Raw genomic sequence first — 23,542 nt, 5'->3', positions numbered from 1 at the left:
TCAACCCCCAAAAAATGTTGGTTGGTTATTTTTTGTACTGCACCTGATGCAGAGTAAATTGTATATACTGTAACGGGTATCCAGAAATAATTGTTTTTTAATAATTCATAACAAAAACTATACAAATGCATTTATTTGTTCATTTTGAGAGAGAAACTGAAAATCTGTCACCTCACCAGCAGGCAGAACAGTGTTCATTTTGTTCTGGAGTGTCCTGGTGAGAGATGTGATACCTTTGGTTTCCAAATGAGTCTGACTGGGATTGACATGATATGAGGCTTTTCAACAATCTGTAATTATGACCTTTGCTCATGAAGCTACAATGTTCAGCTAATAATGTTCTGTCTGCCAAATGGATGCTCTGTTGGCACAGGTAAGGGTGTTACTAAGCAACCTGTGCCTCTGCCTGCCCTATCAGTGGCTTGTGGGGTATCTCTGGAGATGTTCCCTCCTACAAATAACTGGTTGAGCCTGCCTCCATAGGCCCCATGACCTCCTTGGCAAAACAACAGGTTCATTCAACAGCGCAGAACCATTGCTGACCTCACTGTCTCTTTGTGAAGGGAAAATCCAGAGTTGCATTCTGTGAAATGGCAAATAGTCGACCAGCTGCGAGCGGAGCGCATCTCTGTCTCTAACCTAACACAGGCCTACAGATGAACGCTGAAGAGCCCACTACCACACTCTCCTCTGGACAACAGAACATACAAGGGAAACATGGTAAGACTCCAGGCATATCTATATATCTATGTCTCTCTCTTTACCCCTATTTACTTTCATTATCACCTTGATACCTTCTCTGTTGCCCTCTGTCTTTAGGCTATCGACTCACTCATTGAGTGTCAACGTCACTGACAACAGATGTTGTTTCATAATGCCTCTGTCTATTTACTGTACATGTACTAGCTGTCGTGCATGTTGTTTAACAACAACTATGATGATTTATTAATGGTTTTTAATAATCTATTGTCAATCCTCATAATGTATTTCAGGTACATGTACATTGTGTACTTTTTACTAATGTAATGTATTATCTGCTAGACAGCTAGAGGATAACTTAAAGAGAAATATATGCATACAGTGCATGCTTTGGGTTAAAAACAGCTGTTGATTATATGGGTAAATTACAATGTTTAAGCATCATGTTGGAGTAGATGGTTTTTAGATGGGATTTGTAAATATATAATGCCATCCTATTTTCCTACAATATCTCATTGCATGAGCTAGAAATTCCCTGTAGTATTTGACATTTTTGGTTTTAATTATGTCTTGCAATAGAAAACAATTGTAGGTAGTCTGATTCACCTGCATGTGAAATACCTGCTGCATAGGTCTGGTACTGTGTAGAGTAAATTGTATTTATTTATTTTATTTAACTAGGCAAGTCAGTTAAGAACAAATCCTTATTTACAACGATAGCCTTTCCAGGCCAAACCCTAACCCAGACGACGCTGGGCCAATTGTGCGCCGCCCTATAGAACTCCCAATCACGGCCGGTTGTGATACAGCCTGGAATCTAACCAGGGTCTGTAGTGACGTTTCTTGCACTGAGATGCAGTACCTTAGACCGCTGCACCACTCGGGAGCCCCAAATCCATATGTCTGCAGCACAAGTCTGACACATTGGCTGGGATTCTCACACATGGCTATGAATGATACATTGTGCTTCAGTTCACACACCTGGACACCTGTGACATTATCTACGCACCTTTACATACCTGCCATTCAAATTCCATACACCTGGACAAACCCTCCGGAGATCTCTTGTTTCACAGTCATCCTAATTAAATCTGTTTGATAAAGGGGATGAATAAGGACTGTCTCTTATACACATCTAGATGTGTATAAGGAGATCTCTTGTTTCACAGTCATCCTAATTAAATCTGTTTGATAAAGGGGATGAATAAGGAGGCGTCCGTGTGTGTAGAAGGGGAGGGGTAGTCAGCCAAGAAGAATAGGTTATCTTCATATCCAGTGTTCCAGAAGACTGATAAGAATAGTGTGTGTTGCATTCATCACATCTGTTGCAGAATCTTGATGGAGATACATTATCTGTGATTGAGAATCCTGTGGCTGTCAGTCATTCTTTACACCCAGAGAAGACAGGAGTGGGAGAGGCCCGAGTAGCTCAGAGTCAGAGCTGCCATGCCTGGCTGAGAGGAATCCACTCTACAAACCACAGTAAGGTCAATGCCTGGGTGGTGCACTGTCTAATAGGGCTGAAACCACAGGCTATCATTAGTTGACAACATTATCCAATTAGTACACAAACAAGGCATGCTATTGTAACAGTTTAACTTTTTATTGTAAAGTTATACTGTTACACTATATAGTCTAATCTAATTAGAGAATATAGCAGCATTAAGCTTTAGTACTTTAGTATCTCATTGTCTTAAGTTAAAGTTGTACAGTAAACATCTACCCCTCACAGCTGCCATGCAGACTTTATATACTGTAAATCAGTTGATTATGACACTGCCTGTGAAATGTTAAGCCTTCATCTTTGTCACTGGTCAAGTTCCCTACATGTGGTATGCTTTGTTCACATCCTTAGTTGTGTGCAAGTTGTAGACTGTGTAATGGCTGTTACATGCTGTGTCGCTATCTCTTCCACTCTATGTCAGTGTGACAGACAGCTAACATGCCTTTTATCAGTATACCTAGGCCAATTGATATCTTATCAGTGTCTAATTCAGTTGTTCTCCAGTGTCAGCCAATAGACTGGTGAGAGTACTGGCTGCTGTGTGTGCAGTAGGACTTCTGGGAGGCTTAGCAGTCGGAGTGTGGTTCCTAGGTGAGACATCCTTCAAGTGTCAAATCATGGAGTGTGAAGAGAATGATGACATGTTCAATGTTCTAATGTTTGTGCAATACAGATTCCTTGCTGTGGTGGATGAAAAAAGTAGCCCGACAGAAGTAGCCCGACATGTCAGAATATAGAACACTGTATTTCAATATTTTACAATGAGTCTGTTATAGCTGATTAACTATGCATGATAATCATGTCTCACACAATGACAGAGCTAGATTAAGATCATCTGTTTCACATCCACTACGACTATAATTCACTCTGCATGTTGTTGTTTCCCCTCCCACAGTCAGGTTGTTGTTGAGGCCTACCTCTTCCCAGAGTCCAGCAGGGCTAGGGGACACCAAGGAGACGTCCTTCTGTAACGTGACTGAGGACATCTCTGTGGCTGACCCCAGGAAAGGTATGTGCCTCTCAGCCCCTCACTCACCACAGAGATGTCATCTTGGCTGTGTGATTGTCTATGTCCCAAATAACAGCGTGTTCCTATGTAGTGCCCCATAAGCTCCAGTCAAAAGTAGTGCACTAAATAAGGTATACAGCGCCTTCAGAAAGTATTCACACCCCTTTACTTTTTCCACCGTTTTTTGTGTTACAGCCTGAATTTAAAATGGATTAAATGTAGATTGTTTTTGTCACTGGCCTGCACACAATAGCCCATAAAATCAAAATAGAATTATGTTTTTCAAAAAAATATGTTTATTACAAATAAAAGCTGAAATGTCTTGAGTAAATATGTATTCAACACCTTTGTTATGGCTAGCCTAAATAAGTTCACGAGTAAAATGTGCTTAACAAGTCACATAATAAGTTGCATGGACTCACTCTGTGTGCTATAATAGTGTTTCAAATGATTTTTGAATGACTACGCCATCTCTATACTCCACACACGTGTCCCTCAGTCGAGCAGTAAATTTCAAACAGAGATACCACAAAGACAAAGACCAGGGAGGTTTTTCAATGCCGCGAAAGAAGGGCACATATTTGTAGATGGGTAAAAATTAAATAGCAGACATTGAATATCCCTTTGAGCATGTTGGAGTTATTAATTAGGCTTTGGATGGTGTATCAATACACCCAGTCACTACAAAGATACAGGTGTCCTTCCTAAATCAGTTGCCGGAGAAGAAGGAAACCGCTCAGGGATTAACGTTCCTGCAGGCTAAGCTCCAATTGTTGTCTGCATTGTGGAGCTGTAGGGCATTATATAGCCACCTGCCCAGTAAAGAGACCTGAAGCCTTAGTAGGTACAAGTACTCTGGTGAGTCTGACTGGGAACCCTCTGTCCCATTACCTAAACTCCTTTATGTGAGCTTGCTGTTGGGAGACCAGTCTAAGTCTCTCCGGGAGCTTATTGACTCTGGGGCAGATGAGAGTTTCATGGATGCTACCCTGGTATCAGAACTAAGTATCCCAACTCAACTCCTCTCTGTTCCCATGGATGCCAGGGCACTAGACTAGACCGCTCCACTGGTAGAGTCACGCACAGCACAGTTCCCATTAATATGCTGGTATCTGGAAATCACAGTGAGTCAATTCAGCTCCTCCTCATTGAGACTCCTCACATACCTGTTTTGGGTTTTTCTTGGCTCCAGAAGCACAACCCAGATAATGACTGGACTAGTGGTTCCATCCTGGGTTGGAGCTCGTTCTGCCATTCACACTGCCAGGCACAGCCTTCTCCGAAACATCTGCCTCCAGGGTTAAGTACGTTCTTGGATCTCTTGGTTCAGAGTATCATGACCTCCTGGAGGTTTTCAGCAAGGCCCGTGCTACCTCCCTTCCTCCACATCGTCCTTACGATTGTGCTATTGACCTCCTTCCAGGCACCACACCGCCTCGAGGCCAGCTATATTCTCTGTCTGGTCCTGAGACCAAGGCCATGGAGGAGTACATCGAGGACTCACTGGTTGTTGGGAGCATTCGCCCTTCTGCCTCTCCTGCCGGTGCAGGATTCTTCTTTATGGGGAAGAATGACAAGACCCTGCGTCCATGTATTGATTACCGGGGCCTCAATGACATTATGATTAATAATCGGTACCCTCTACCACTCCTCTCCTCAGCTTTTGAACCTCTCTAGGGGGCTACTATCCTTTCCAAACTGGACCTTCGAAATGCCTACCACCTTGTGCGGATACGCCTACGAGACGAGTGGAAGACAGCTTTCATCACTGCCAGTGGACACTATGAGTACCTGGTTATGCAGTTTGGATGGCATAACCAGCTACTCATAGTGCCCTGGTCAACGATGTCCTCCGGGACATGTTGAAACGTTTTGTTTTTGTCTACCTCGACGACATCCTGGTTTTCTCTCGTTCTGCCCAGGAACACATTCTCCATGTTCGACAGGTCCTTCAGCGCCTCCTGGAGAATCAGTTGTTTGTAAAGGCTGAGAAGTGTGAGTTCCACTGCTCCACTATCTCCTTTCTGGGATAAATTATTGTTGAGGGGAATGTTCAGATGGATGCCAAGAAGGTGAGCACGGTGCTGGATTGGCCCCAGCCCACATCCAGGGTGCAGCTACAACGATTTCTGGGATTTGCACATTTCTACCGCCGTTTCATTCGGGGCTACAGCAACCTGGCGGTTCCCCTCTCTGCACTCACCTCTCCCAAGGTACCATTCATATAGTCTCCAGCAGCGGACAAGGCTTTTGGGGATCTAAAGCAACAATTTACTACTGCTGCCATCCTTCCGACGTGGGAGTAGGGCCGTTCTTTCTCAGCGATCCGTCCAGGACCAAAAGCTTCATCCCTGTGCCTTCATGTCCCATGGTCTCAACTCTGCAGAGAGGAACTAGGATGTTGGGAACCGATAACTCCTAGCTGTTAAGATGGTTCTGGAGGAGTGGAGACACTGGCTGGAAGGAGCGGAACATCCATTTCTGGTATGGACGCATCATAAGAATTTAGAATACCTCCGCACTGCCAAGCGCGTCAACCAAAGCTAACCGGCTGTTTATTCCTGATTCAGTCCAGTCTCAGGTCCTGGAAGGGGCTCACTCCTCCAGGCTTACCTGTCATCCTGGTACTCGTCGAACTCTGGCTTTCCTCCGTCAATGCTTCTGGTGGCCCACCATGGTTCCTGATGTCTCGGCCTTCATTGCCGCATGCATGGTGTGCGCGCAAAGCAAGACTCCGCGGCAAGCTCCGTCTGGCCTCCTACAGCCACTCCCTGTCCCTCTTCGCCCCTGGTCCCATATTTTCCTGGATTTTGTCACTGGGATTCCTCCGTCAGATGGCAACACCACCATCCTGACAGTAGTTGACAGATTCTCCAAGGCCGCCCATTTCATCCCTCTTCCGAAGTTACCTTCAGCCAAGGAGACGGCCCAGCTTATGGTAAAGCACGTCTTCCAAATCTATGGACTCCCGGTTGACATTGTCTAGGACTGGGGTCCTCAGTTTTCGTCCCAATTCTGGAAGGCGTTCTGCACTCTTATCGGGTCATCAGCCAGCCTGTCCTCTGGGTTTCATCCCCAATCTAACGACCAGTCGGTGTGAGCCAATCAGGATATGGAGACGGCACTCCGGTGTCTTGTTGCCAGTAACCCCACCACCTGGAGTCAGCAACTGGTCTGGGTGGAATATGCCAGGAACATTCTCCCCTGCTCGGCTACAGCACTATCCCCCTTCGAATGCTCCATGCGGTATCAGCCCCCGCTCTTCCCAGAGCAAGAAGTTGAGGTCAACATACCTTCAGCCCAGATGTTTGTCCGCCGCTGTCGGCGTACCTGGAAAAGAGCTTGGGTGACTCTTCTCAAGACCCCCTCCAGGTATCGTCGACAAGCGGACCGCCACCGGACTCTGGCTCCTCGCTGTCGGGCAAAGGGTATGGTTGTCCACTCGGGACCTACCCCTCCGGGTAGACTCCCATAAACTTTCCCCTCGTTTCATTGGTCCTTTCCCCATTCCTAGAGTCATCAGTCCCACTGCTGTCCGTCTGCTGTTGCCGCATACCCTCCGTGTTCACCCTACTTTTCAAGTGTCCAGAATTAAGCCCTTGTCTCACAGTCCTCTGTCTTCTGTTTCTAGGCCCATCCCTCCCTCCTGTGTCATTGATGGCAAGCCAGCGTATACGGTGAGACGCCTCCTGAAGGTTCAACCACGGGGCAGGGATTTCCAGTACCTGGTTGACTGGGCGGGTTATGGCCCTGAGGAGAGGTGCTGGGTTCCTGCTAAAGACATCCTGGACCCGGCCCTCATCGCCGATTTTCACCGCCGACACCCCGGTCAGCCAGGTATGCGCCCAGGTAGGACGCCAGGTGGCATCCCTAGAGAGGGGAGGGGGGGGTACAGTCACGCCCTGATCTGTTTTACATGTCCTTGTGACTGTCTCCACCCCCTCCAGGTGTCGCTTATTTCCCCCGGTGTATTTATCCCTGTGTTTCCTGTCTCTCTGTGCCAGCTCGTCTTGTATGTTCAAGTCAACTAGCATGTTTTTCCCGTGCTCCTGCTTTTTCTATTCTCCTTTTGCTAGTCCTCCCGGCTTTGACCATTGCTTGTTTCTGGACTCTGTATCCGCCTGCCTTGACCTTGAGCCTGCCTGCCACTCTGTACCTCCTGGACTCTGAACTGGTTTTGACTTTTTACCTGTCCACGACCATTCTCTTGCCTACCCATTTGGATTATAATAAATATCAAAGACTCAAACCATCTGCCTCCCGTATCTGCATCTGGGTCTCGCCTTGTGCCCTTATAGTTATGTTCGGTACAAATCCAATACCACACATTACTGAGTGCCACTCTCCATATTTTGGTGGCTGCATCATGTTATGGGAATCATTAAGTTTTTCAGGATAGAAAATAAATGGAATGGCGTTGAGCACAGGCAAAACTCCTAGAGGAAAACCTGGTTCAGTCTGCTTTCCACCAGACACTGGGAGATTAATTCACCTTTCAGCAGGACAATAACCTAAAACACAAGGCCACAACTACACTGTAGTTGCTTAGAAAGAAGACAGTAAGTGTTCCTGAGTGGCCGAGTTACAGTTTTGACTTTAATCTACTTGAAGAATTTTGAAAAGAATAATGGGCAAATGTAGCACAATCCAGCCGTGGAAAGCTCTTAAAGATTTGCCCAGAAAGACTCACAGCTGTAATCGCTGCCAAAGGTGCTTCTATAAAGTATTGACTCAGGGGTGGGAATACTTATGTAAATTAGATATTTATGAATTACATTTTCAGTAAATGTGCTAACATTTCAAAAAACATGTTTTCACTTTGTAATTATGGGGTATTGTGTGTGGATGGGTGCGATTTAAAAAAAAATCATTTGCAATTCAGGCTGTAACACAACAAAATGTGTAATAAGTCAAGGGGGTATGAATACTTTATGAAGGCACTGTAGGGTATGATTTGGGACGCACTTGATTGGTCAGGCAGAAAGCCCTTCCTAGTATTTTTATGGTTTTTTAAATTGTATTTATTTCATTCAACCTTTATTTAACTAGGCAAGTCAGTTAAGAACAAATTCTTATTTACAATGACGGCCTACCAAAAGGCAAAAGGCCTCCTGCAGGGACGGGGGCTGGGATTAAAAATAACAAATAAATTAAATAAAAATATAGGACAAAACACACATCACGACAAGAGAGACAACACAACACTACATAAAGAGAGACCTAAGACAACAATATAGCATGGCAGCAACACATGACAACACAGCATGGTAGCAACACAACATGACAACAACATGGTAGCAACACAATATGACAACAACATGGTAGCAACACAACATGACAACAACAGCAACACAATATGGCAGCAGCACAGGGTACAAACATTATTGGACACAGACAACAGCACAAAGAGTAATCAGATAGAGACAACACATCACACAAAGCAGCCACAACTGTCAGTAAGAGTGTCCATGATTGAGTCTTCGAATGAAGAGATTGAGATAAAACTGCCCAGTTTGAATGTTTGTTACAGCTCGTCCAGTCGCTAGCTGCAGCGAACTGAAAAGATGAGCGACCCAGGGATGTGTGTGCTTTGGGGACCTTTAACAAAATGTGATTGGCAGAATGGATGTTGTACGTAGAGAATGAGAGCTGCAGTAGATATCTCAGATAGGGGCAGTGAGGCCTAAGAGGGTTTTATAAATAAGCATCAACCAGTGGGTCTTGCAACGGGTATACAGAGATGACCAGTTTACAGAAGAGTATAGAGTGCAGTGACGTGTCCTATAAGGAGCATTGGTGGCAAATCTGATGGCCGAATGGTAAAGAACACCTAGCCGCTCGAAAGCACCCTTACCTGCCGATCTATAAATGATGTCTCCGTAATCTAGCATGGGTAGGATGGTCATCTGAATCAGGGTTAGTTTGGCAGCTGGGGTGAAAGAAGAGTGATTACGATAGAGGAAACCAAGTCTAGATTTAACTTTAGCCTGCAGCTTTGATATGTGCTGAGAGAACGACACTGCACCACCTAGCCATACTCCCAAGTACTTATATGAGGTGACTTCCTCAAGCTCTAAACCCTCAGAGGTAGTAATAACACCTGTGGGAAGAGGGGAATTCTTCACAAAATCCAGGGAGGGACCAGCTGAGTATAAGACTGTATCATCTGCATATAAATGGATGAGAGAGCTTCCTACTGCCTGAGCTATGTTGTTGATGTAAATTGAGAAAAGTGTGGGGCCTAGGATCGAGCCTTGGGGTACTCCCTTGGTGACGGGCAGTGGCTGAGACAGAAGATTTTCTGACTTTATACACTGCACTTTTTGAGAGAGGTAGTTAACTTTTACTTGGTACTCATCCCGGATCCGGGAGCACCCCCATCAGTAAAAAAGCTGACTAGCATAGCCTAGCATAGCGCCACAAGTAAATACTAGCATCTAAATATCATGAAATCACAAGTCCAAGACACCAGATGAAAGATACAGATCTTGTGAATCCAGCCATCATTTCTGATTTTTAAAATGTTTTACAGGGAAGACACAATATGTATTTCTATTAGCTAACCACGATAGCAAAAGACTCAACTTTTTTCTCTCCACCATTTTCTTACTGCATAGGTAGCGTTCACAAATTCGACCAAATAAAGATATAAATAGTCACTAAAACAAGAAAAAACTTCATCAGATGACAGTCTGATAACATATTTATTGTATAGCATATGTTTTGTTCGAAAAATGTGCATATTTCAGGTATAAATCACAGTTCTACATTGCAGCTGCAATCTGAAATAGCGTCGATGCAGCCAGAATAATTACAGAGACCAACGTCAAATACCGAAATACGCATCATAAAACATTTCTGAAAAATACACAGCGTACAGCAAATGAAAGACCAACATCTTGTGAATCCAGCCAATATTTCAGATTTTTTAAGTGTTTTACAGCGAAAACACAATAAGCATTATATTAGCTTACCACAATAACCAGAACACAAGCAGTTTACCAAGCACAAAGGTTAGCGATCGTAACAATCCAGCAAAAAGATATATAATTTTTGACTAACTTGATAAACTTCATCAGATGACAGTCCTGTAACATCATATTACACAATGCATATAGGTTTTGTTCGAAAATGTGCATATTTAGCAGCACAAATCGTGGTTATACAATGTGATCAGTAGCAACATTTCAGGCATTCTGGCCGGCGCCATCTTGAAGAGGCACCTAATCTAATCGATAACTAATCGTAAACTTGACTAAAAAATACAGGTTGGACAGCAAATGAAAGATGCATTAGTTATTAATGCAACCGCTATGTTAGATTTTTAAAATTAACGTTACTAGACATACAGTGTGCATTACAGCCAGACCAGTGCCGAAATTAATGGCGGACAAATCATTTTACATTTTTCCACAGAAATACGGATTAACATCATAAATAGCTCTTACTTTTGAAGAGCTTCCATCAGAATCTTGGGCAAGTTGTCCTTTGTCCAAAAGAATCGTGCTCGGTTGTAAAACGTCCTCTTCAACTTTGGAAATAGCAGCAAACATTAGCTATGTGGCGCAGACATGCCCAAATCTTCAAAACGCACATACAAAGGAAATTCCGAAAATCGCAATATACTCACATAAACTGATATAACTCGGTTTAAAATAACTTCGTTATGATGTTTCTACACCTATATCGAATAAAATCAGAGCCGGATATTCTAAGGCCTATAACTTGAGCTTTTGAGAATGCCATCCTGAGGTCCTTCTTTGCGTCATGACGAAGGTTGAAAAGAGTGCACCCCCCATGCCATGGGCTTTTATAAGGTCTCAGATCTGCCTAGAAACTCCATTCCAATTCTCATTGGTTACTGACATCCAGGGGAAGGCGCGTGCAGTTCATGTCGACCCATAGGATACATACAGAGTTTTAAACTGATCCTAGAACAGAGTCTACATTTTCAGATTTTGCAGTACCTGTCAGGAATTTCGCTGCCAAACGAGTTCTGTTTCACTCAGAGAAATAATTCAAACGGTTTTAGAACTAGAGAGTGTTTTCTATCCAATAGTAATATAATATGCATATTGGTACGAGCAAGAATTGAGTACGAGGCAGTTTAATTTGGGAACGGTAACGTTGAAACAGCACCCCTATATTGAGAAAAGGCAAACCAGGCCAAAGACCCCTCAGAGACACCAATACTCCTTAGCCGGCGCCACAAGAATGGAACGCTTTGGCCACGTTAAAGGGCTGCAATCCCGCTAACGGGATCGATATAACAACAGCCAGTGAAAGTGCAGGGCGCATCAAAAAACAGAAATCTCATAATTAAAATTCCTCAGACATACATGTGTCTTATACCATTTTAAAGGTAATCTTGTTGTTAATCCCACCAAAGTGTCCGATTTAAAATATGTTTTTCAGCGAAAGCACCACAAACGATTATGTTAGGTCACACCAAACCACAATAAGCACAGCCATTTTTCCAGCCAAAGACAGGAGTCACAAAAAGCACAAATAGAGATAAAATTAATCACTAACCTTTAATGATCTTCATCAGATGACACTCATAGGACTTCATGTTGCACAATACATGTATGTTTTGTTTGATAAAGTTCATATTTATATAAAAAAATCTGAGTTTACATTGGCGCGTTACATTCACTAGTTCCAAAAACATCCAGTGATTTTGCATAGCCACATCGTTTCAACAGAAATACTCATCATAAATGTAGATGATAATACAAGTTATACACATGGAATTATAGATATACCTCTCCTCAATGCAACCGCTGTGTCAGATTTCAAAAAAACTTTATGTCCAAAAGTTCAGTAACAGTCAGTAGAAACATGTCAAACGATGTATTGAATCAATCTTTAGAATGTTGTTTACATAAATCTTGAATAACGTTCCAACCGGAGAATTACATTGACTTCAGATGAGCGATGGAACAGAGCTCCCTCTTATGTGAACGCGCATGGTGAAAGCATGGTCAGGTCATGGCAGACTTGACTAATTCCTCACTCATTCGCCCCCCCCTTCACAGCAGAGGCATCAGACAAAGTTCTACAGACTGTTGACATCTAGTGGAAGCCGTAGGAAGTGAAAACTTATTCATATCTCGCTGTGATTTCAATGGGATCTTGGTTGAAAATCGACCAGCCTAATCATTTCCACTTCCTGTTTGGATTTTTTTCTCAGGTTTTTGCCTGCCATATGGGTTCTGTTATACTCACAGACATAATTCAAACAGTTTTAGAAACTTCCGAGTGTTTTCTATCCAATACTACTATAATATGCATATATTAGCAACTATGACTGAGGAGCAGGCCGTTTACTCTGGGCACCTCTGTGCACCTTTCATCCAAGCTACTCAATACTGCCCCTGCAGCCACAAGAAGTTAATAAAAAATAGCAGCACAATATTGCTTAGAATCAAGGGTAATGGTGACATCATTGAGGACCTTTAAGGTTGCAGTGACACATCCATAACCTGAGCGGAAACCAAATTGCATACCTGAGAGAATACTATAGACATCAAGAAAGCCAGTCAGTTGATTTTTTCAAGAAAGCCAGCCAGTCAAGTTTTTCCAACACTTTTGATAAACAGGGCAAAATAGAAATAGGCCTATAACAGTTAGAATCAGCTTTATCTCCCCCTTTAAATAAAGGATGAACCGTGGCTGCCTTCCAAGCAATGGGAACCTCCCCAGAAAGGAGAGACAGGTTAAGAAGGTTGGAGATAGGCTTGGCGATGATAGGGGCAGCAACCTTGAAGAAGAAAGCGTCTAAACCATCTGACCCAGATTTTTTAAGTTTAAGGAGCTCCTTTAGCACCTGGGACTCAGTGACTGCCTGCAGGGAGAAACTTTGTAGTGGGGCAGGGGGAAAAGAGGGAGAAGCATCGGGGATAGTCGCATTAGAAGGGGTGGGAGATGAGGAAATGTTGGACGGGAAAGGAGGCATGGCTGAGTCAAATAGGAATCCCGACTTAATGAAATGGTGATTAAAGAGCTCAGCCATGTGCTTCTTGTCAGTAACAACCACATCATTAACATTAAGGGACATGGGCAGCTGTGAGGAGGAGGGTTTATTCTCCAGGTCTTTAACCGTTTTACAGAACTTCTTGGGGTTAGACCCACAGAGAGAGAACTGCTCCTTAAATTTCCCTTGTGTAGTCTTAACATTTGCATACTCCCCTTGTCTAAGGGTAAAATTACCCGCCTTCACGTATCCCTACAATAAAGCATCTTAATTTAATTTTAAACCCAAATCAAATCATCAAATCAAATGTATTTATATAGCCCTTCTTACATCAGCTGATATCTCAAAGTGCTGTACAGAAACCCAGCTAAACCCCAAACAGCAAGCAATGCAGGTGTAGAAGCACGGTGGCTAGGAAAAACTCCCTAGAAAGGCCAAAACCTAGGAAGAAACCTAGAGAGGACCAAGGCTATGAGGGGTGGCCAGTCCTCTTCTGGCTGTGCCGGGTGGAGATTATAAACAGAACATGGCCAAGATGTTCAAATGTTCATAAATGACCAGCATGGTTCAATAATAATAATAGCAGTATGTTGTCGAGGGTGCAGCAGTCAGCACCTCAGGAGTAAATGTCAGTTTGGCTTTTCACAGCCGATCATAAGGAGTATCTCACCGCTCTGCGGTCTCTAGAGAGTTGAAAACAGCAGGTCTGGGACAGGTAGCACGTCCGGTGAAACAGGTCAGGGTTCCATAGCCCGCAGGCAGAACAGTTTAAACTGGAGCAGCAGCATGGCCAGGTGGACTGGGGACAGCAGGAGTCATCATGCCAGATAGTCCTGAGGCATGGTCCTAGGGCTCAGGTTCTCCGAGAGAGAGAAAGAAAGAGAGAAGAGAGAATTAGAGAGAGCATACTTAAGTTCACACAGGACACCGGATAAGACAGGAGAAGTACTCCAGATATATACAAACTGACTGCCCCCGCCACACAAACTACTGCAGCAAAAATCGGGAGGCTGAGACAGGAGGGGTCAGGAGACAAACTCTAGTTTGCATTAAGAAAAACTCTGTCATTCTTCACAAACTTTGTGAATACCTGCATTTCCCCTCTTCACAATGCCAAAAAGATTGCATTTAATCAGTGGACACCACTCGTGTTTAATTGACAACACACCCTGTCATAATTGTTTTCTTTACTAAAGTATAGGTTTATATTATTGCTAAAGATACTGCATAGGTGTAAACATCATTTTTTCAGCAAGCGATAGCACTTGTATAGCTAAGAAAGTAGCAGAAATGTGCAGAAAGTAGTTTTGAATGCATTTTATTGAGGGAAACAATAAACAGTCTGGAACTTTTTTGGCAAATAGTGATATATTTCTTATATACTGTACAATGAGGAATTCAACTACCAAATACTAATCTTCTCCCATTTTTTTAAAACTATTGCCCCACCACAAGATGTATAAACAACAACAATAAATAGAATAAAATAAGATAATAGATCAAAACAAATCACTCTAATTATCACATGTAGGACAGTATGCAAGTGTGTGTGCATGGACGTTGCAGATGTATTGTCTCACATGTGCAGCACATAGTATTTGTTTTACAGTCCTTCTTTGGGGGGCAGAATTGGCATCTCCTCCTCTTGCTTGCCCCAGCTGCAGCCTCAGGTGGATCAGGACAAGATTCAGTCCCCTGAACAGCTTTCACAAGCGCTGCAGTGGCTGCTGTGCGGAAGAAGGCGCTCCCTTCTTTGAATGTGTGGGGTTACAAGCGCCTTTCCCAGCTGCTCCAGGAACACCCTCCTCTTGTTCCGCTTATCTGGCATCCAGGTAGGGTTGACCTTGTTCCATATCACGAAGGCAGTGTATGAGGACATATCAATGATGTTATGGAAAATGACCAGGTGCCAGTGGGCAGTCATCCTCCTGCAGCTGTCAGTTCCAATCATTTTGTCCAGGTTGTCCACGCCTCCTTTGCTGTGGTTTTAGTCTAGGATGATGGCTGGCTTCCTGTCCTCACAATCACTGATCTCAGCCATTTTGTGCAGTGTGCTCAGGAGGACCACATTCTTGTTCCTCTTTGGGAGGTAAGAAACTAGAGTGGTGGTGAGGGTGTAGGCAAACGTTGATGAGAAGGCCTCTCTCCCCCTTGTTCCGAGGAGTGCAGGGGGGAGCTCAGGCTCGTTTTTTCAAACTGTGCCAACCATGGTGATCTTCCTCTGCAGGAGCTGCTGGCTGAGTTCATAAGAGGTGAAGAAATTGTCACATGTGACATTGTGCCCCCTCAGTCCATCTGTCACATCAAGCACAACCCGCATCCCCTGGTTCTTCTCCGGGCCTCCACTGGTCGGCTTCCCCGTGTAGACTTGCATCTTCCGAGCGTAGCTGGATTGTGCGTCACAGGCCACCCATATCTTGATGCCATACTTTGCTGGTTTGCTGGGCATATACTGCCGGAAAGGACAGCGACCTTTTGACAAAAGAGATTACTATCAGTAATTAGTATCAGTGTCACAGAAAACAATCACAGAAATCAGTGATCTTACAGCAATACATAATACAATTAAAATTGAAAATCACTTACATTACAGATATTAAAATAAAAATGTACCTCTGAATGGAACCAGTTGCTCATCCACTGTTATTTCAGGCCCAGGGTTGTAGAGGTATGGTAGATGCTCCACCCACTTCTCCCAGACCTCTCTTATGGCCGCCAGTTTGTCTCTCACACGTCTTGCAGGTCTTGACTCAGGGTTATCAAATCGTAGCATTCTTGAGAAAGTGTGAAAGACTTTCAGTGGCATTGTGGTACGGAAAATTGCCCTTCCACTCTCTGCAACCCAGAGACTACATTTAGCCTCGCCTCGGGACCTATACACACCCGCTAAGATTAGCAGTCATATGTAGGCACGCAGGTCAATCTCATCCATCCTTTTCCAGTTGTCTCCATATTTACGGAAACCCACCAAATTTGTCATCTCCAGGATGATTTTTTCGATGGCTGGTGTGATGAACATGTAGAATGTTGAGGCGATGTCCTGAGCATGGGCAACTGCATGTCTTGTGGGCCCTGGGGTAATCATTATGACATTTTGCACTGCCATCCTGTCCTGGTTGACATATGGTGACAAGGACCATGTTATTTTGCTGTTCTTTGACAAAAATGTCTCTCTTTCAGCTTGGGGGATTTCTTATTCATCTGAAGTTGATGCATCGTGCTCTGGGTTATATTCTTCCCCATCTTCTTCTTCAGATACCTCCTCCTCTTCTAAATCATTGTTCTCTTGTTCCTCCTGGACATCTGAAAAAATCTGATCTACGACCTGTAGATGTACGCGGTTTAACGCCGCGTACATATAGTTCATTTGAATAATGTATAGAAAATGAAAAACCGATTGGAGTAAAAAAAGGCAAGGGTAACGTTTGTTTGTTTAAACGTAGATCTCTTTTTTTTCAGTGCCATGAGTGCACTGAAACGTGCACTCATGGCTTCAGCAAAGAGAGAACTGGGGGAACTGCCATCTGCAGATCCTTTATAGCCTCTGACTGCATTCCCCATTAGTAAACAATGGTTTCAATACATTTTTATTTTGTCTGAAATTGTTTTTATTTTGTCTGTGAACTTGGGTCATGTGTGGGGTCGTGGAGGGGAGATGCTGTACATGCACAAGAAAATGTTTGTTTGTCTGAGATCAATCAGTAGCACACATAATCTCAATTTCTCATTGTGTGTGTGTGTGTGGTTTATGTGGTGTGTAAATTATTTTATAACTGTCGGGTCAAAAATGACCCAAAGACAATCTTTGTACCCTGGTGGTGTACAGCTTTCATGGAAATATGAACAAAGGTGATGTTTCACTTTTTCTAATGTTGGGGTCACTATAGGAAAAGTCATCAAATTTCAAATTGAAAAAATATAATTTAGGGGGTTTTCTCTGCTGTTAAACATAGTGGCGGGTCATTTATTACCCTAAAGACAACACAAGGGTTAAAGTAACTAACTTTCTCCTTCAGGATAGCCTGAGTGCACTTATTTCTCATTTGCCTGAATGATAGCCAGTCAGCCTGAGTACGCGTGTGCCGAGCCTTTCGCCAAATGCAATTCTTGAGGTGGAGTAACTCGGCAAGATCACTGTCGAACCAGGGGCTGAACCTGTTTTTAATTCTCATTTTCTTTATGGTGGCGTGTTCGTTAACAATACCACTAAAAATATTAAAAGAAGGTCCAAGTGTCTTCGACAGAGGGGATCAAGCTGATTCTATACCATTTTACAGAGGCCAGTTCATGAAGGAAGGCTTGCTCATTGAAGTTTTAGCAAGCGTCTATGACAAATCAGGAAAGGTTGTTTCACTGAGCAGCCATTACGAACACAGGCTGTAAAACAGTGATCACTAGGGTCATTACAGAAAACACCAGACTGATACCTATCAGGATTATTTGTGAGGATGACATCGAGGAGAGTAGCCTTTTCTGGGTGTTTGGAGTCATACCTTGTGGGATTGGTAATAATCTTGAGAAAGATTTAGGGAGTCCCATTGCTTTAGGACTTGGTCAGGTGTTATAAGCATGTCCCAGTTTAGGTAACCTAGCAGGACAAATTCAGACTTAGTGTAAGGGGCCAGGAGAGAGCTTAGGGCAGGTAGGGTACAGGCCGGTGCTGATGGAGGACAAAAGCACCCAGCAACAGTCAACAAAGAGCTATTTGAAAGTTTAATGCTTAAAACCAGCAAATCAAATTGTTTGGGGACAGACTTGGTGGAGACAACCGAGCACTGAAGGTGATCCTTGGTAAAGATTGCCACTCCCGCACCCTAAGAAGAGCTGTCTTGCCGAAAAGGTTATAACCAGAAAGCTTAACATCAGTATTCAAAATACTCTTCCTTAAAACCACGTCTCACACCGTACCCAAACCGGCTGTGCGCGTGCGCTATTGTGCGCCATCGTGCGCAAATTGATTTTGTCCCCCCACACCAAACACGATCATGACACGCAGGTTAAAATATAAAAACAAACTCTGAACCAATTATATGAATTTGGGGACAGGTCGAAAAGCATTAAACATTTATGGCAATTTAGCTAGCTAGCTTGCAGTTGCTAGCTAATGTGCCCTATATAGCTAGCTTGCTGTTGCTAGCTAATTTGTCCTGGGATATAAACGTTGAATTGTTATTTTACCCCAAATGCAAAAGGTCCTCTACTCCGACAATTAATCCACACATAAAACGGTCAATTGAATCATTTCTAGTTATCTCTCCTCCTTTCAGGCTTTTTCTTCTTTAGACTTTATATGGCGATTGGCATCTAACTTTCATAGTTACCATGATGACCAACCAAACTCACTTCATCTTTCAATCACCCCCGGTGGGTATAACCAATAAGGAGATGGCAAGTGGGTATCTGCTTCTATAAACCAATGAGGAGATGGGAGAGGCAGGACTTGCACCATGATCAGTGTCACAAATAGAACTGACTTCTATTTTAGCCCTTGGCAACGCAGACACTCGTTGGCGCGGACGGCAGTGTGGGTGCAATAATTGAATAATGTTTGTTTAAATGTTTAAATGTATTTTGCAACGCTCGCCACATTAGCGGTGTGGTCAGCATGTTAGCCCTTGGCAACACAGACGCTCGTTGGCGCGCACGAGCAGTGTGGGTGCAATAATTGAATAACATGTATGTTTTAATTTATTTTGCAACGCTCAGGCACGCGATGCGAGCGGTGTGGTCAGCATGTCAGTAATGACCAACACATCTGGATTGGAGCTGTGTAATTTAAACCATGTGTTTATATAACAGCTATAATTGTCTTTATAACAGTACATATGTTAATTAATACATTCTTTAACAACTTCTACATGGTCACAGTCAGTGGAGAGGAGCGGAGACTGTCTATCGACCGACATCAAAACCTGAAATAATGATCTGTTTATATTGACTACATTATTTATTGGATATAAGCTGCTTAACATTTCCCTCTCAAACAAGACCACAGTTCATTACTGTTGATCTAGTTGGTCTCTGGAGGGATTATTTTCTATCAATCAGGTTCAGTGTTTTACAGAATCAGCTCGGAGAACTCTCTCTTGGAGATCCAGTTAGAGAAGGTTCCCACCTGGCTGCCTGTGTGCTATGAGAGATGGAACTCTTCCCTGGGGACCTTGGTCTGCCGCCAGCTGGGATATCTAAGGCTAGTCTACTAAGACCACTTTCTTACTACAAAGCCCAAGCATCTTGGGAACATACTAGGCCATTCACCTAACCATAAGGCTGATTGCTCCCAGTTAATGATGGATTATTTAATGCTCTGTTAATACCTCGTTTATAGGCTTGCCTTTATGCCCCATAGATCAGACATTACTTTTTAAAAGGGACACTCCCATCTTGCCTGCTTTTATAGAAGATATAACTGATTTATTTTCTTTCCAGACTGACCAAGCAAAAAGGGGTGAACTTAACCGACATTGGACCAAACTACACAGATGGCTTTATACAGATTACCTCCGAACACAAGAGCAGCCTGGAAAATATATGGCAGTTAAGGTACGGCAGCTGTCTGAGGAGATAATACATTACCTAATGATGCAGAAAGAATGGATGTGCTACAACAAAGTTATCAAGGTTTTCTAATGTACCTATTTGTTTTTATTTAGGGGGAGTTGCGTCACAGGGAAGGTTATAGCTTTGAAATGTTTTGGTAAGTTTCTGCAGGGTACTAACAACACTAACATAATAGTGGATTAACTACATTGTACATTTGTGCATCTCACACACCGGTAGGACCCAATGACCTTCATATGACCTCTCAGTCATGACTTCATAGTGCTACACATTGGTAGGAACACCTTCTCTTTCCATGACATAGAATGACCAGGTGAATCCTGGTGAAGGCTATAATCCCTTATTGATGTCACTTGTTAAATCCAGTTCAATCAGTGTAGATGAAGAGGAGGAGACAGGTTGAAGAAGGATTTTTAAGCCTTGAGACAATTGAGACATGGATTGTGTATGTGGGTGAACGGGCAAGACAAAATATTTAAATGCCTTTGAACAGGGTATGGTAGTAGGTACGAGGCGCACGGGTTTGAGCATGTCAAGAACTGCAACACTGCTGGGTTTTTCAACAGTTTCCCGTGTGTATCAAGAATGGTCCACCACCCAAAGGACATCCAGGCAACTTGACACAACAGAGGGAAGCATTGGAGTCAACATGGGTCAGGATCCCTGTGGAAAGCTTTCGCCACTTTCGAGTCCATGCCCTGACGAATTGAGGCTGTTCTGAGGGCAAAAGGGGGTCCAAATCAATATTAAAAAGCTGCTCCTAATGTTTTGTACACTCAGTATATACTGTAGGGTGATGAGTTATCTCAATACAATGTATGTAAAGTGATCTGGGTAAAAGATGTTCTTTACCATTCGGCCATCAGATTTGCCGCTCCTTATAGGACACATCACTGCACTCTATACTCTTCTGTAAACTGGTCATCTCTGTATACCCGTCGCAAGACCCACTGGTTGATGCTTATTTATAAAACCCTCTTAGGCCTCACTCCCCCTATCTGAGATATCTACTGCAGCTCTCATCCGCTACATACAACACCCATTCTGCCAATCACATTTTGTTAAAGGTCCCCAAAGGTCCCCATCCCTGGGTCGCTCATCTTTTCAGTTCGCTGCAGCTAGGGACTGGACGAGCTGCAACAAACACTCAAACTGGGCAGTTTTATCTCAATCTCTTCATACGAAGACTCAATCATGGACACTCTTACTGACAGTTGTGGCTGCTTTGTGTGATGTATTGTTGTCTCTATCTTATTACTCTTTGTGCTGTTGTCTGTGTCCAATAATGTTTGTACCCTGTACTGCTGCCATATTGTGTTGCTGTTGTTGTCATGTTGTGTTGCTACCATGCTGTGTTGTCATGTGTTGCTGCCATGCTATATTGTTGTCTTAGGTCTCTCTTTATGTAGTGTTGTGTTGTCTCTCTTGTCGTGATGTGTGTTTTGTCCTATATTTTTATTTAATTTATTTTTAATTTTTAATCCCAGCCCCCGTCCCTGCAGGAGGCCTTTTGCCTTTTGGTAGGCCGTCATTGTAAATAAGAATTTGTCCTTAACTGACTTGCCTAGTTAAATAAAGTTTAAATAAATAAATATAATTAAAAAAATGCCTTCATGTTTGTTTCCTGTGCCTGTGTAGAGTGTGGGACGCGTGCTAAGCTGCCCAGGATAATTGGGGGAGTGGAGGCTACCTTGGGAAGGTGGCCCTGGCAAGTCAGTCTCTACTACAGCAACCGACACACCTGTGGAGGCACCATCATCACCAGCCAATGGGTGGTCACCGCAGCCCACTGTGTGCACAAGTAAGACCCCCAAGGACCCCTTGGGATAAGAGGTTAGATGTTTGAGGTCAAAGGTCACTGACTCATGACAGTGTAGTGATGACTAGGGACAGTAATAGCTCTCACTTTATTTTGCGCAAAGTCAGTTATATTTTATGCAATTGAGAATTGGAGAGCCATCTATCCGATATAAATTGCTTCATCTCTTTTTTTCACATTCCAGCTATAGGCTACCACAGGTGTCCAGTTGGGTGGTCTACGCTGGTATTGTCACACGCAGTTCAGCTAAAATGGCTCAGTACATTGGATATGCAGTGGAAAAGATCCTCTACAACAAGAACTACAATCCCAGGAGCCACGACAATGACATTGCTCTGATGAAACTGCGAACCCCACTGAATTTCTCAGGTGACAGGGAACTTGATTGCTTCTGTTTTGAATGCACCACATAGTCCTTTGGCTGATGGGAACACTCAACTATATTCTTACAGCAATCAGTTCCAAACCATGTTCCAATATTACTGAAATTAACTTCAAAATCCACCTACACTGTTTTCTAATATTCTTAATATTCTCTTAAATTGTATTTTTTAGATACCATCAGGCCTATTTGTCTGCCACAGTACGAGCGTGATCTTCCAGGAGGAACACAGTGCTGGATCTCTGGCTGGGGCTACACTCAACCGGATGATGGTATGACTATGTTAAATGAATAATATAACTTAAATAGAAGAATTTCATGTATCTCTATCAATGGTTCAATGTTTTTTTCATAGCACAAAGTCAGTCAAGTCCTAAAAATAAGAGGTATATTTACATTAGTTTGACTTTCTTTGACAGTTCTCATCCCTGCCACGCTAAAAGAAGCTCCGGTTCCACTGATAAGCACCAAGAAATGCAACAGTTCCTGCATGTACAATGGAGAGATCACCCCCCGCATGCTCTGTGCTGGATACACCGAGGGCAAAGTGGACGCATGTCAGGTTAGTTCATAAAACATAACTGAGTTCTTCCTCCTGTGGCTTGTTTTATGAAGAGATTTACCAAAGGTCAGAGAGTTGTTTCTTACAAAAGTAGAATTGGTTCTTGATAATGAGAATATTTTCCCCCAGGTCTCACCATTACTGTTCTGAATTATCAAAGACAAAGCTCATTAGGCATGCGGGCACACCAGCTTTATTCAAGGTCCAACCGATCAAATTCACTTGAGCTCAGGTTTCAGTATTTCACAATATCCCAACCCATAATCCCTAAATCACTGTGACTTAACAATATCTCAACCCCTAGCAATCAGTGTGGTGGTCTGGTAACCAGTGTGATTGACAGCAGTGTGTATCTGCTCCTGTCCTCTTCCCAGGGGGACAGTGGGGGTCCTCTGGTCTGTCAAATTGACAATGTATGGAGACTGGTGGGCGTGGTGAGCTGGGGTACAGGCTGCGCTGAGCCCAACCACCCCGGAGTCTACACCAAGGTGGCCGAGTTCCTCGGCTGGATCTACGACATGATTGAGGTAACCTTAAACGAACTCTTTGTTGCATAGGTCTACGTGTTGATTTTTTTTTACATATCAGGAACACATCAGCTGTGCACTTCTTTTTCTCCTCCTGAAATTGCATAATACTGTATGTTACATTTGTTTATCCATCCCCAGAGCTACTGAGGAGGAAGAGGAATAAGACAATGGATGATCAGGGAGACTCATGTATGACCAGAACAGGCCTAGAGCAAACTGAAACATAAGATGCTCCTGACATTCTTCCTCCTGTACTATATCTGTCATTTTACCTCCTTATAATGGCCATGTTTATTGCAGAAATGCATACATTATTTAGGAAATAATTTTATACTATGTGTTTGTCATACATTTTATTTTTAGCACCTGAATGAGAACATATTTATATCATATATTTGTCTTGTAATGAAAATAAATTATGCTTCATAATTAAACATGTCCATTGTTTACTCTGGTGTGATGAAAGAGGTTTATGTGTCTGGGCCATCGTGTCTGAAGGA

At 43.2% G+C, this 23,542-nt stretch overlaps 1 protein-coding gene across 1 annotated transcript; it reads left to right on the top strand.

Annotated features, from left to right (window-relative positions):
- The first annotated feature begins 588 nt into the window (after window positions 1-588).
- LOC111982599 (transmembrane protease serine 5) lies at window positions 589-23,490 on the top strand. The gene is made up of 13 exons (XM_024014191.2): window positions 589-720; window positions 2,031-2,181; window positions 2,708-2,794; window positions 3,099-3,212; window positions 19,243-19,378; window positions 19,618-19,731; window positions 19,842-19,885; window positions 21,388-21,550; window positions 21,753-21,937; window positions 22,124-22,222; window positions 22,370-22,512; window positions 22,887-23,039; window positions 23,181-23,490. Exons 1-13 carry the CDS (start codon window positions 718-720, stop codon window positions 23,187-23,189), a joined length of 1,401 nt encoding a protein of 466 aa, XP_023869959.1. The 5' UTR covers window positions 589-717; the 3' UTR covers window positions 23,190-23,490.
- The last annotated feature ends 52 nt before the right edge of the window (window positions 23,491-23,542 follow it).

This window comes from Salvelinus sp. IW2-2015, linkage group LG22 (genome assembly GCF_002910315.2).
Source record: "Salvelinus sp. IW2-2015 linkage group LG22, ASM291031v2, whole genome shotgun sequence".
Lineage (NCBI taxonomy): Eukaryota > Metazoa > Chordata > Actinopteri > Salmoniformes > Salmonidae > Salvelinus > Salvelinus sp. IW2-2015.
This window is presented reverse-complemented; position numbering and strand designations above follow the sequence as displayed.